Source organism: Sturnira hondurensis, unplaced genomic scaffold (assembly GCF_014824575.4).
Source record: "Sturnira hondurensis isolate 20B ecotype Veracruz unplaced genomic scaffold, ASM1482457v3 Scaffold0006413, whole genome shotgun sequence".
NCBI lineage: Eukaryota > Metazoa > Chordata > Mammalia > Chiroptera > Phyllostomidae > Sturnira > Sturnira hondurensis.
Window position 1 is genome coordinate 51,328,454 of NW_028079044.1, and position 14,928 is coordinate 51,343,381.

Here is a 14,928-nt window from a genome sequence, read left to right on the forward strand (position 1 = left end):
GTTCATTTCACTCTTCTCCCTAATTTTTAGATGTTTAACTTTCCCGTAACATTCAATGGCCCCGCGTCTCACACACAGTAAAGGCCACAATCCCCACCATGGCCCACGAGGCCCAGCATGAACCGGATCCCCACTGTCCTGACCCCACCTCCTCCTGTCGGGCCCTCACTCACCACCACCAGGTCTCCGGGCTCAGACACACACAGCGAGCACTGCCTGGGCCACTTCCCTCTGCCGCTGTGCTGTCCCCCGGCTGGGCGTGTCTGACTCCCTCACCTCCCGGGAGCCTGCTCAAATGTGACTTTCTCAGTGGGGATGTCCCACACTGTCTATTTAAATGCTGTTATGTTCACACCTTGCCCGCCAGATGTGTAAACATCACCAGGCAGGGATCTATTCTTCTCACCAGAGGACCCCACTTGCCTAGAACGATGATGCCCAGAGCCCGGCAGATGCTGAAGAAACACGTGCTGAATGGATGAAATTGTGGAAGGAAGGAAGGAAAGGGGAGAAGTGAACAGGCAAAGGAGGGAAAAGGAAAATAGCAAAGACGAGAAAAAGAAACAGAAAAGGGAAGGACAGGGGGTCGCCCGGGGCCCCAGTGTGAAGCGGGCAGAGCTGTGCCCCGGCCAGTCCACACCCTCTGTTCCGGAGGACAGGGGTCTGGACAAGCGCTGACACTCGCCACAGAGCATCCTCTCCGGGGTACTTCCTGCATCCCAGCTACTCCCTGCAGCGCCCCCAGCAATTCCTGCGGACACCCGCTCACTCCAGCAAGGCCACTTCCGATGCCACCTGTCCCCAGTGCCCACTCCCTCTCTCAGTGCCATCCCTCTGTGAGACCCCTGTCCCCTTGGGGCTGTGAGCACATGGAGGATGAGACCTTCATGTCCCGGGAGACCCCAGAAGCATTTCGCCCGGTGCTGGTGCAGCAGGAGCGCAGCTGGGCTTTGTGGACAGACGGACACGTGGAAGGAGGGGGGAGGAGGAAGCCAGGCCTCAGAGATGGCCAGTCCTGGGCAGCCTCCGCTGCCCCCTGTGGCCGGGTCCCCTCTGAGGCCCTGCTCTGCCCTGGTGGGAGGGAGCATGGAAGCGCTTTCCCAGGAGCTAGCAGCTCAGTAAACGCCGCCCCCCCGTCCTTTCTCCCCTCCACCTGGCAGCTCCCCGGGTCTGCCTGCTCCTCAGGGCTCCATCCTGGTGCGCTGCTCCAAGGCCCTGGCCAGGGGTGGGCGCTGCACAGCAGCAGCTTGGACCTCACTCTTAGGGTAAGGGTGTTGCTGGGAATAACAAGTGCCACCGCTGGGGAACAATGGGCAATCCTGGGGGACTAAGAAGTCGTGGGCAAGGAGGCATGGCCCTCGACAAGCCAGCTCCAGGTAAGATGGGTCCATCCCCCAAACGAGACGCACTTGGGGAAAGACGCTGATTACACAGCCCCCCCCACCAGTCGTCCCCACATCGGGGTCCCACCCACCATCCAACACCCCACCAGGAAAAGTCACGCGGTGGCGGATCAATGCCAGACGAGGCTCAGCCCCCCTGCACGCCAGCAGCACACAGAACTGCCGTCGAGCAAGTTGGGAGAACGGAGGCCGAGACGGCCACCCCATCTTGCTATCCTCCCGGGCAGAGCCGCACCGGGTAGGGAGCTTCCCCTCTGTAAGAAAGTCAGTGGGCTCATGTCTACACAGGGACCCCGGGGTCGCAGAGATGCCAAGAAGGGGAAGGCTGCATCTCCCTGCAAAGTCCGGGACGCCCCCACTGCACAGAAGAGAGGGCAACCCGGCCTTGACCCATCTGCCTGGCAGGGAGCCTGAGGTGGCCTCTGTCCGAGGCCACGACCCCCGTTCCTACCCATTGGCTAGCGGTCACCTGGCCTCCGGACCTAAACCTCGGGGGCAGTGAGCTCGCTTTGCTCACATCCCCCTGCACGGCGGTGCCCTGGGCTGTTCCCTGTGTGAACTGGGAGAAGCTGCTACGCCTTCCGTGTAGGCCAGCAAATGCGGACTGGAGGCCCCCCGAGCCAGGCTCCCTGCTGAGGGCTGGGGTGCAGAGTGGAGGGTCAGTCCCCGTTTCCTCCAAGGACGCCAGGGAGGGAAACTCCACACCCCTCTATCACAGGACCCCTTAACCACAACACCCCTCAGAGCACGTGACCTTTTGTCAAGTGCTGAGCTCCCCATCAGACCCATGAGGCGAGCCCAGTCCGGACAGGACGGGGGTAAAGTAGGGTTCAGTGGAGTCCACGAGGCCGTGGGAGGCTCGGCGACCACGTAGGCGCTGAGAGTCGTTACCAGCCTGCGGGCAGCTCTCTACCCTCCACCACCCAGGTGTCTCATTCTCCCTCAAGACTTAGCTACAGCATCACCTGTCCCAGGAGCCCTGGCCTCTCCCAGGTTGGGTCGGTCAGCCAGGCGCCCCTGGTCTGTGTTCTCTCAGCATTGGGCCTCCTTCTGTGGGGCCTCTGCTCACACGTGGACAGATGACAAGCTCATGCCCCTCTCCCCAGGATCTGACACGGGGCTGAACGCACAGGAGGTCTGAAGTCATGTCCGACGGACTAAATCTACCCTTCAATCCATCCTTTTCCACTCCCGAGCTGGCTTCCCTCCCTCGGTCTGAGCTACTGAATGGGGCCAGAATGGGTGAGCCTGGCACAGCAGGGAGGACGGGTTACTTACCCGGAGCCCTTGCAAACCCGGAGGTCCATCCTTGCCTTCGGGACCCATCAGACCCTTCCAGAGGGGAGAGAGAACAGAAGACACTGGTAAATCCAGGGTTGGACGCCACAGCCCAGCCCTCGCTCTCCCTGGGCAGGGAGACGCCGGCCCGTTCCAATGGGGAGCCTCCTCCAATGAGGACGTCAGGTGGGAGAAAACACCGTCTTCCCTCCGGTCTATGGGACTTCAGACCCTACCTCACCATACGCGAGACACAGGCAGCACCGCGCCCACTTTAGAGGAGAGAAGTGAGGACCACATGCCCTGCGTTACTGTTTGGCGTGAAGTACGCACAGAAGCAGCGTCTAGAGCCCCAGTGTCCCAGCGCTGAGCCCTCTGCTCTTCCCCGGGCTCAGCGAGAACTGGTGGGGTTATCCGACTCCTGGGCAACAGTGATGTGCCATACAGGAGAGTAGGCCCAAATAAGTGACATTGTCCAGGAAAGATCACTTCAGGTGAGCAAGACCATCGATGGGTGCAGGGAGAGGTCATAGTCCCCAGTGCCCACACCATGCACCTGCACCGTGACCTCAGACATCCATCCCCGAGCCTCAGTGAGCTCATCTCTGGTGTGAGGATGATGCGTCGTACCCACTGCCAGGCAGCTGTGCAAGCCACAAGAAGCACGGGCACAAAATCCCTGACACAGCACCCAGGCCACCTGACAGTGTGTGATTCGCACCCAGATGGGGGCACGCAGAAGGAGGCATGGCGCATGAGACGGCCAGTGAGACCCTCCGTGTTAGCTGTGACTCTATCAATAGCGTGCTGGTGCACTGTGTTCAGAAACACCCCCTCTCTGTGCTCCAGTGTCCTCCTCTTCGACAAATGTCCCCACCACACAAGCATCTGCTATTGCCAGACTCTGCATCACTCGTGAGGGACCACGTCTAGGCCCAAGGCCCTCTCTCCGAACCACTCCGTGGAGATGAACACGGAAACGGACCAACGGCAGTGGTCCAAGGTGTCCACCTCCCTCCCTCCCAGGGTTCTTCTGTTGTCCTCGGGGCACACAGGGAGGCAAGACCCCACAGCAGTGACAAGGAACGCCACCGGCTCTCCTTCGAGACTCAGCCAGGCACTGCCCCACTGCCTGAGCCAGCCTGGTCTGGGGAAGGATGAGGGGGCAGGCCTCCTCGGCAGCTCCAGGGTCCAGGGGCAGGAGGGGGTGTGCTCTTCCTGCCCCAAAACAGAAGACCCCTTCCTCTCACTGGGATCGCTAACACACACTCCAAATTTTCCATTCCCAGCAGAAGCACTGACCCCAGATTCCCCAATGGAGTCAATCCAATGAACGGTTAGGGAGCAAGTGTTGTGGGGAAGGCCCTGGGCTGGTGCTGCTGGGGACCCAAAGGGGCAGACGAGGCCGTGGGAGTGGGGCTGGGGCAGTAATGAGGCCGCACAGAGAGCCACCTTGCACGGCCGCTCCCTGAACCCTCACAGCACGCTGATGGGGAGAAGACGATGGTGGCGATGATGAGGGTGGTGGTGGTCTCCAAGGAGGGAGTGAAGTCAAGGAGGACCAGAGAGGTTGCGTCATGCCACCAAGACTCAAGGCCACGTGGCGGGAGACCTGCAACCTGAAACCGGAGGTCCTGGCTCCTGATGCCAAGTGCCTTCCTCAGCCACGTCGCTCCTCACGAGAGCACGCAGCAGTCAGCTCCCACCTGAACCCACGCTGCGGGCCCCTCCCTACACGGGTGTGTGAGTCCCCAGCACACGACAAACTCAGTTTGGGGCTGGGAGAGGTCTTGGCCCTGGCCTTACGCTGACCCTCACAGACCTGCTGTCCCCCGTTAACTGGGGCTGCAGGGGGAGGCGCTGGTTGTTTGGTCTGACTCCTTCCAAGGCGGGTTTCACCGCCACCCACGTGTGGTGCTGCATCCGGTCTAGGAAGGGCCCCTAGCCCAGGGGCCCCTCTTCGGGAGCCCGGCCAGCTCTGCGGGGCCGCAGGCTGCAGAGGCTGAAGGCTGGGGTCTCCCTCCTCGCTCGCTGTCCGCTGGTCTGGAGCAACCACACGAGAGAGAATTCTCACCCGGCCCCTAAAGACGGTGCACGGTGCTCCCAGTTAGGTCGTTCAGGTCTCCTTCTGTAAACCACGAGACTGGTCATCCCCTGTCACCAGCCTTGCTATTTCGCTTGATGTGAAGTAGGGGAGCACAAACGTGTGAAGCTCCTTCATTTTCTCCCGTCCTCGAGTATCACAGTCAAATGCGCCTGCAGGGGAGGGCCGCCCGCTGTTGCACCCCGGACCCCGGAGTGCAGGCGGCTGCCCGCTGAGTGAGCTGGCCGGCACTGCCAGCTTGTTCCTCCTCCCGGGGCACCGGGAGGTGAAGGGATTCCCCTTCGCACCTGTCAGAAAGCTCCGGGGCTGACACACAGCTCAGGGTTCAAGGCTCAGTGTGGCTTCTCACTAGACGTTTGCCTCCGAGCAAGCCACTCCGCACCTCTGCACCAGTGGCCTCACCGGCGAGAGCGGAAAACACACCTTCCCCCGTGCACGCTTCACCTGCACGTGTCTGCCTGTGAAAACACACCACAGGGCGGACGTTCACCGAGGGCCGACTGCACGCAGAGCTCACTAGGCAGGAGACACCGCAGGACCTGCTTTACGTTTCCGACGGCGGTAACCCAGGGGAGGGCCCTGGGAACCGGCCCCGCAGGAGGTTATGGCCCCAGAAAGTGGCTTTCCTGACCTGAACCCTCTGATATGGAGCTGATACGCTTCCCCTGGAATGAAACAGCCTCTAAATTTCTTCTGAGTTACCCCAATGACGCGGGACACTTCTGTCCCAGTGCGGACCGGGCCCAGCCGGCGAAATGGAGAAGTGATTTATGGGCATTTCAGACGCAAACTGTGCTATCTCCGGCAGGAAAACCCATCACCTGAGTGCGACCGCAGCTTGCCGCCCGAGGAGTCTCCGTGTGCTTGTTAATTACCCCGCGTGCCGGCATGCACAGCCCAGAACGATCGCAGAGGCCCTGCCCGTGGCCTCTTCCCCCGGGGTTATTTACACACCAGTAAGTCCCCAATGGAGGAGAAACCGAACCAAAGGCTGAGGCCGCTGTAAAGTCAGCATCGATCAGAACCCGGGAGCAGCTAGCGCCCACTGCACACGATTCCGCTGGCAGCGCAGCGCCCGATATTTCTGTCCGTTTTGTCGGAATGGACACCAGACTGAACATCCGAAACCCCGGCCGTGGCCTGTTCGGGACCAGGGGCTCTGAGGGCAGGTACCGAGGCTTCACACCTGGAACAGCATGACCTACAGCCGGTCTCTTCCCTTTTCCAAAATTCAGTCGCTGCCCCGCCCCACCCCGCCTCTGCCGTGCAGGATGGCGACACCATCACCAACCCCTAGGGGTGGTGTCATGAGCTTCTGAAATGGCGCGGAGCTCGGGCATGAGAGGTCTGCCTTCCCCCACCTGCAGGTGCTCAGAACAGACCCTGGGCCAAGGAGGGGGCACTTACCGGAGCTCCGGGAGGCCCGGGGGGGCCCTGGTGACCCCGTGGTCCTGGAGCCCCCTGGTGACACAAGCCAAATATGCATCAGCCACAACTCCCTCCCATAGGACCAGGGCCACCCCCACCCATGACCCTTTGCTGACCCAGAGTCCACTTCTACAGTTCCCAACAGGGACCCCGAGGTACAGGGAGGTACAGGGTGGACACCAGCGTTCCTGGCAGAAAGACCCCTGGACATGTCTCTGCCAGGCTCCTTCTCAGCTCAACTAGCAGTTTCTACCCCGTGGCCGTGGCCTTTCTGTTTCTGCTCCTACCTAAAGCCCCACAATGGGAGGGCCCACGCCTGCCTTACCTGCTCGCCCTTCAGGCCTTCTCTCTGCACCTGAGGGACAAACCAGCGTCAGCGAAGGGGGCGGCCCTTTCTCAGTGGTCAGACTCACTCAGCTCCATTCAGGGTGTCCGCACGCACACAGCAGTGTGGTCATTTCCGACCATCCTCTGATTTCACCCCACTTTCAGTGGGGGCAGCCTGCACCCCCCCAGCGTTCTGCTGAGGCAGGGATGCTTCCACCAATTCAGTGCTACCAGCCTGGGAGCCCAAGATTCTAGCCACCAAGGATAGTCCCACTTACCACGGAGCCTGGTATGCCCGGGGGTCCCGCAGGCCCCATGTCACCCTGCAGAGAAATGACAACCATCTCAACAGAAGCCATGTTTTTCCACCTTCCCCCGCTGTCCCCTCCTGCCCCGCACTGCTCTGAGGCCCCTGCACATTCAGGCACGTCCACAGGGCCATCTCTCCTCTGCACGCCACGACACACGGCCACCACGCTGGCCGCGCTCCCTCCTGTGGTGCACCCAGATGTTCTGTGGGAGAAGACTGGTTCTGTCTGTTGTCACGTCAGCCCAGGGCCCAGGTGGGTCCCTTCTCAACCACGTCCTGCTTGGGAGCAGCCTTCGTGCACAGCTGCACGGGCACCTGCCTGTAGCAGGCACCCCAAGAGCACAGATGACACCTTCCGGCGCGTCCCTCCTTCCAAGTCCGTGTTTTGGCACATGGTCGGCATGCAGCGACTGTTTGCCAGAGAAAGAACCGACACAGACCCTGTGCTGATCCTCCTTCATCTCAACAAGTCACAGTAAACAAGACCGGTCCTGTCTCCTTCTTCATTCCCTCCAGGAGGCCAAGCGGGGACGCCTGGGGCTGATCGGACCCCCAGGCTGGGGGCCACAACCTGGCTTTACGCGGGGCCTGTGTGTCACTGTGGGAACAGCCTCACTGCTGCCACTGGCTTCCCCCTGGCTGGAACACGGACACTACCTGCAGCCAATGTCCCCACCCGTGGCCTGGGGACATAGCTTTTCATCTTCTCGGGGGCTAGCTCAGGGAGCAGTTGACAAAGCTGACAAAGAATGAAGGCGCTGCTGAGCGAATAGGAAGCGCCCATCAAACCCTGAGGCTGAGGAACGCGAATGAGTGACTCACGGCCCCCCGGTCACCATAGAGGTTCTGTCACCTGGACCTCGAACAGGTTTCCTCTGATACCGAAACTGACAGGGTCACCACTCACTGTCCCCGCTACGGCCCAGCACGGGGAAAAGTCACCTCTCTTTCCACAGCGTCAGGTGTGATTCTAAAGTCTCAACTGATCCCATCGTTTAAGGCTTTAACTTTGGACAAGACGCCCCACTGGCCCTGGCCTGAGCCCTTTCCTGTAAAGTGAGGGGTTAAAGAGCTCAGCTCCGTGGTCCCAGGACTTTCTCAAGACCCAGGATGCGACTCCCCAAATGAGCTGTGAGGCACCATCACCTGAGCCCCTGGGTTTCCCAGTTATTCCACCGAGCACTCCAAATAATGCCGGGACCGGGCCTCGACCCCCACCTCTGCAGCATTCACCATGGTAACCGACAATAACTCGGCTGCTTCCCACCCAGGAGGGGCCAGGAAAGCTATCCACAGAGGCAGTTTAGGGTTTCTCATGCTCAAGTCCCCTCTCCCTCTCTCCGTCTCTCCCTCTCTCTCTCTCTCTCTGTCTCTCTTTCTCTCTCTCTCTCTCTCTCTGCAGCGGGTAGTCAGGGCCAGGCCTGAACGTCAAAGATCCCTTCTTCCTAGGGACATGAAATAAACCACTTACTTATTTTAGGACTTAGCATCATGTCAAAGAACTACGAGAACGTTTTAAAATCCCGACACCAAGAGAGCATAACAATGCGAATTTCAGCTCCAAAAACACTCAGACGGAGAGAACGGCTCACTCAGCCTGAAGGGCAGCCTGAGGGAGGGAGTGCAGCACACACCGAGCTCGGCCGCGCCAGGACCCGCAGAGGTGGCGAGGCCTGCCCAGCCTGCGGCCCGTTTGCTTATTTCTGACGTCCGCCCGGTCTGCTGCCCGAGCCTGGGCGGCCTTTCCCCCTTCCTGTGTCTCCAGCGTGTGCCGGGAGCACATCCGAGGCAGCCAGTGGCCCTCCCCTGCACTCAGACACTGAGCGGGCGTGATGTGCCTCTGACCGCCCCATCAGAGTGTCCCTGGGTCCCTCCTGCTCTGCCTTCCCTCTCCCCATCTCGTCTGAAGTCCCGAGTGTCCTGTCCTTCCCGGGGGCCTGTCCATGAGCCTTGGGCTCTACCCGGTCACCCCTCCTGCTGTAACCCCAAACCCACCGCCCACCCTGTGACCCAAGCACTTGGGAAGGTCATTACCTTCATGGTCATGTTCAAAGCTCCTCAGGGCCTGCAAGCAAGTCTCACAGGGAGCTTGTTCAGCCCGGAGGCGGAAGGGCCCCGCAGCCCATTGCCTGAGCTGCGCCTTGTCAGAAAAGATGCTAAAACAGGGGCCAGAGTGACAAGAGACACTCTGTCACCTGTCCACGACAGACCCAGCACACTTTCGGAATCGATACCCTGGTAACACCAAAACACTTTGCAGGCCTTGCAGAGCGGGCAGGGAGAGGCAGAGGGGTCTGTAAGGCTTGTGTATTTAAAAATCCCATCCTGCCCTAGTCCAGAAGCAATTTAAGCAGCATAGTATTTTACTGTGCCTGTGTATGACACGGTAGGAATTTGTTTATTAAGTGAATTTTTATTCCTGAGAGTGAAAACACATTTAAACACAGCAACAAGCAGTCACTTCTCAGCTGAGCCCCAGATGCCGACTCACCAGGTTCGTCTGTGCTCTGTTCCCAAAACTCCAGCCTGGCCTCCCATGGCCCCCCACCCACCACCCCCTGGGCCCCGCTTTGTCCAGGTGGCAGGTCACACACCCGTCTGCCCAGACCTGCACCCTGCCCCTGGCCCCGGCTTACCTTCTCTCCCTGGGGCCCAGCCACGCCGGGAGGGCCAGGACTCCCCTAGGGGATAGAGAAGGGGGACTGTCAGCACAGGTGAGGGGAGCAGACAGGTGAGGGGATGGGGCCCAAAGCTCTGATTTGCTTCCCCCTGCCCCAAAGGTACAGGCCCCTAGACCAGACTTCCAGCACATTCTTCCTCAGCTGACACCTACACACGGCCCCTCTGCACCCACACTGGGGCCGGGGCAGGGAAAACACCCCTTGGGCAAGCCATGACCTCTCCTGGGGACACGAGGGACGAAAGAGCACCTGGCGCTCTAGGGGGTGGGGGCAGGCAGCTGTGCCTGCCCTGGGCACGGAGCTGGGAGGGCCGAGTCAGTCGGCCGTGTGGGCTGGAACCCTGGGGTGCTGAGGGCTGGCGGGGTCTCTGGGGCCAGGGACCAGGGCAAGGGCTACCTGCACTCTGAGCCTGGACTAGTCAATGTGATGGAGAAGGCTGGGCCCCGGGGGGCTGGTGTGGACGTGCTGGAGGCGAGTCCCCTTCCTCCTCACTGTTGCCAGGAGAAGCCTCCTGGAGTGGCCAAGCAGAGCTCGGGGAAAGAAGTGAGGGGCAGCCCAGGAGCCCCCCGCCCCAACTCACAGCAATGAGGAAGGACCCGGAAGGCGGGCACAACCAATCTCATCCCCCGACCAGGAGAGATTTTTGTAGGATTCTTTCTCACGGTGTAATTAGAAATACACTCTCACTTCCTATTTTACTACAATAGCGAGATCTGGGCAGAACCAAGCGTCCTTCAGTGGGAGCAGACCCTCTGAGACATCCCTGTCCCTCGGGATCCTCACGTGTCCCTCGGTGCCACTGCATCTCATCCCCTCCTTCACTGCCTGCCGCCCTCCCGGGGACCGGCCCTGCTCCGTGGCCGCCACCCCGTGGGCACTTCCGGGGGCAGAGCCCGGCCCGGCCCAGCAGAAAACCACCCGAGATGGCCCAGCCACGCGGCAGAGGGCTAGGCAGCCTGGTGAGTCACGCCTTTGGTGGACGTTCAGGAAATGGTCATACATTAATGACTTAAGGTGAGAGAGAAGGAGATGTAAAAAGGCACAATTCCATTTGGTGAGCAACAATAACGGTAAATTATGACACTATTTCCAGTGATGAGACTAACTATAATTTCATTTATATTAATGTAGAGAAACTAATGCACACAGATGTCCTTCCCATCCCATCCGCTGCCACCAGCATCCTCCTGCCGGGACAACCAAGAAAGCCAGGCGGCAGCTTCCTGACTGTCCTTCCAAGGACGGTCCACACCTCTGTGAGCCGAGGGGGCCCTGCTCCACACCACACCACCTCGCTTCTACCATCCCCCTCGAGGTGCGTCTCACAGCGCAGCCCGGGCAGCGCCTTCCAGGGGTGGGGCTCACCCCACAGCTGCCTGGCGTCCCCTGCGCTCACCCAACGAGCTCCTCCCTCATGCGCCTTCGGGCTGCTCGCCACCGCCACCTGCTCTTGTGGACGTGAGTTCAGGGGATGCACCACTTGGCACACGCACCCACCCTCCGTGACCGTCAGCTCAAACACACGTCCTCTCTCCGAGGTAAGGAGGGGTCCAGCGTGCTGCGTCTTGGCCCCTGCACCCTGGCTGGGAGGGGCCTGCCCGAGACCCTGAACTGGGGCTGGTCGCCACCTCCAGTCCAGGCTTCCTGCAGCCTCCAGCGGAGCAGGACCGGCTGAGGCCCCCAGCCCCTACACAGCCCTGTGTCCGCCCACCCACCCTGCCCTCCAACAAGACCCAGCCCCCACCCATGCCAGTGCCCACCTACCTGCGCTCCCTGTTCCCCGGGCTTCCCAGGGAACCCGTCCAGGCCTCGCTCCCCCTGGAGAAAGGAGGAAAAGGAAGAAATGCAGAACAGATGGACATCCCCAGACCAATGACATGAAGAGGGAAGGCACACGAAGGCCCTCAGTGTCCAACTGCCCTCAGCTCCACCCCCCACCATGCATCTTCAGGTCTGGGTCCGCCACACGCACACACATACACACACCCCCCTAGTGTACTGGGGGGTCAAGGGGCATAGGCCAAAAGTCAGAGAAACCAGGTCCCTATCTCTGCTTCTCATTTTCCAAATCTGTGACCAAGGAGAGGCCACGGCGCCTCTTTGAAGCACAGCCCCCTCACCTCCCAGTCTTCGTGGGGTCAGAGCAGCACCTGCGTGGGTCTATAAGGCAGCTCCTACCTGTGGGCACGTTTGACTCCTCATCCAGTCACCCAGTTCACAGGTGTGAGCATCCTCCACCTCACCAGTGCGTGGAGTAGACCTAAGAGTCCGTTCCTGGCTAAGGCTGGGCCACCCTACGTCCACACGACCACCCAACGCCCACCCATCTGCTGGCACCCAGGTGGAGCTGGGTGTGAACCTGTCATCAGCTGTGTGGTCCTGGCCAGTGACTGATTCCCGGGATGATGATGATCCTGTCCTCGAAGGCACCTGACTGGGGGAGGTGACAACCTGCCTAAGACACCTGTGGGTGACCCCCCAGCCCCACACTGGCTTTCTGGGCCGTAGCCCACGGAGGTCACTGTGTCCCAAGCACAGGCGACTCCTTGTGTCTCGTGGTCCGGGCCGGGGTCCGCTCCCAGTCGGCCCTCCGAACTGCAGCTGAAGGAAGGCGACTCAACGAGGTGCGCTCAGGCTCAGGTGGGACGGGCAGCCACCGCTCCCCTCGCCGAGTTCCTCAAACACAGCGACGTCTCCGTGTTCCCACCTGCTGCTCTCGCTCGTCCCTCTGCTGGCCCCCCAGTGCCCTGCAGGGCTCAGGTCAGTGCCACCTCTGTGCCCTTCTCACCTCGGGTATCAGCCCTCTTCTCCTCCTGCGTGGTCTCATGCTGGTCTCCCCCTGCTCTGAGTCAACGTGCCTTTACTACCTGGGTCACTCCCCCTGCGTCTCACATGAGAACATGACACATCAGCATGTCCCCGGGGCCCTGTCCAGACACAGGCAGTGTGGCCCCAGCTGACGTACACTGAACGACTGGAAGACTGCCGGGGAAAATCATTTTGAACTCTCCTTTTATTTTTCTATGACTCATTGCTTATTTTTATTTGCAGTGTTTTTTTTTCTTAAGTTGGTGCATCCCTTTCAGGCTGTTTTTCTCTGAATGACGTTGGATGCTTGGATTCCAACTCATTTTGCTGTGTGCGCCTTGGGCTGCCTGCCCGGGGGGCCGAGTCGGGCCTCTGGCCCAGCCCTGGTGACAGCGGGCACAGCAAGACTTCCAGTCAGAGAGCTGGGAGGACGCAGCGGGCTGTCTTCCCTGCATAGATGCCCTGGGGAGTGGTCCTCTCAGTCTGGGGACAAAAAGTAAAGCTGCCACTGGCCGGGTCAAGCAGAAGTTGGGGGGCGCGGGGCAGGCGGTGGTGAGGAGCCCAACTCAGCTGCTCCACGCTCCCGGCCCCAGTGAATCCCGGCCCCAGCTGCCCCAGGACCCCACCCCCTCCTCACTGGCAGAACCTCTCCGAGTTCAACAGTGTAGTCTGTAGTTTCTTCCCGACTCATACGTATGTAAACCTAATCATAATAGATTCTCTATCCTTCAGGAATTATTTCAAAATCCTAGAGGAAGGAGAAACACATTTCTGTGTGCAAGCATCACTACATACTGATTCTTTAGAAAGTCTTTTCATTCCAGCTTTGGGTGAGCCAAAGCGGTTGTGTTTTATCTCTCTGCCAGCTGATTCCACGTGAGACTTCGCCTTCTCTCCATCTGAACGCTCTGAGGTTGGCGGGCTGAGGGCCAATGACAGGTGAGGAAACAGGCCCAGAGGTAAAGCCACTTGCCCCCAGTGAGGTGTGTTTGCACTGGAGCCCAAACCCGGAGCCCTTGACCCTCGGTCCACATTTCTACCTGCCACGGGGTCTGGACAGAGGCCCTGGGGCAGCAGGCACGTCTCTCCCGTGGCTGAGCTGGTGCTGCCTCAAGCCCACAGCACCCAACGGCTCACATGACAGGCGAGGAAACTGACAACCTGAGGGGGGTCTCTCGTCCAGGGTCCCAGGGACATTCAGTGATGGGGTCAGGACCACAGCCAAGGCCGCCTGTCTCCCGGTGCATGGCCCCCCGACCCGGGGCTCAGCAAAGAACAGCCTGCTCAGCGGGGTCACAGCCAGGCACTGCCCCCACTCTGCCCGGAGCAGAGGGCCAGCCGGGCACCGAGTGCCTGTGTCTCACTTTCCTGCTTTGGCACTTCCAGGTCAGTGGGGCCGGAGCCAAGATTCTTCCAGGCTGCCAGGAGGCACAGCTGTGGGCGCACGGCGAGGGCCTGGCTGGACAAGGTGTCAGCAGTCTGCAGGGCTAGTCAGCACAGAGCGGGGGCCAGAGGGACACAGCTGGGTGCTGACAAATGTGGCTTTTTGTGAGCGGGGGACGGGAGAGCGTCACGAGAGAGGAAGGGTGTGCGCCGGGCACAGGAGGGCCTGGAGCGGACAGTGTGGGCCAGTGGTCGAGATGCCTGAGCCGCATCCGACTCGGCCAGCGCCAGCCGCCATCTGCAGAGGGCCGAGACCTCCCCAGGACTGGTTTCCTAGCTGCGTGGAAATAGACGCAAAACAAGAAAACAGGCGGCTTCCACACAGGAACGCTAAAATCGCCCCTGCCGGTCACGCGCCCCCGTTGCTAGGAGGTGTGTGTGCACATCCAGTGAAATGCTCTCCCCGTCCAGAGCACCTTCTGGTACCAGGTGCAGAAAGAGGAGTGATCTTTAAAACTCACATCGACCCCATGACAGGTGGCCCCTGGTTTCGGGAAAGGCAAAGGCAGCAGGTCTCAGAGAGCCAGGGAGGCATCTTCACCTATTCGCAATCCCAATTTCTCCGCGCCGGATTCCCGTGCTGCGGCCCCGAGTCCCGACAGCAGAGGGCACACGCACCCCACCTACAGCCCTTCTTCTGGGCTAATGCCTTGAGAAGTCTGAGCGCTGGGTGTTGGTGGACACATCCCCCGGGAGGCTGTGCCGTGCGTTTCTTCCACGATGCTTGCTCCAAAAAGGTTTGCCAGATGAGGGCAAGAGCGTACCTCAGTGCGCCCAGCACACGGCAGGGATTCAAACCAATACTGGACCACAGTCCCGCCTGGTGGGCGACCCCAACGACCCCTTCTGGAATAACGTGCACTGAGGATGACAATTCCGGGTCTGCTTTCACAGCTGGCTTCGTCCGGCTGTCGGAGCCACTTCTGGAGGCAGCCAGTGTGACCCTAAATGTCAGAGTCTGGAAGCCTGGGCACAGCCCCGGAGCTGGGACGGGGGGGCCTCTGGGCAGCTCTGCTGCTGCTGATGCCGAAGCCAGTGCTCTGGCCGCTTTGCTAAGGCTGCCCAGGGCGGGACCCCTGAAAAATCGTCTGGGGCCACAGGAGCTCGGCTGTCACAGCCCCTCCATGTGGTCCTGGGAGCACGTTC

The 14,928-nt window shown here is 60.5% G+C and overlaps 1 protein-coding gene across 1 annotated transcript in view; it reads right to left on the reverse strand.

Moving 5' to 3' along the window:
• Positions 1–14,928, reverse strand: part of COL22A1 (collagen type XXII alpha 1 chain) — a 176,173-nt gene that overhangs the window by 91,853 nt on the left and 69,392 nt on the right. Inside the window, exons 17-22 of the mRNA XM_037048599.1 lie at positions 11,296–11,349; positions 9,487–9,531; positions 6,819–6,863; positions 6,539–6,568; positions 6,193–6,246; positions 2,682–2,735 (exon numbers count right to left, since the gene is read on the reverse strand). Of these exons, the coding sequence (XP_036904494.1) occupies positions 2,682–2,735; positions 6,193–6,246; positions 6,539–6,568; positions 6,819–6,863; positions 9,487–9,531; positions 11,296–11,349 (282 nt within the window). The remainder of the gene's footprint in view (positions 1–2,681; positions 2,736–6,192; positions 6,247–6,538; positions 6,569–6,818; positions 6,864–9,486; positions 9,532–11,295; positions 11,350–14,928) is intronic.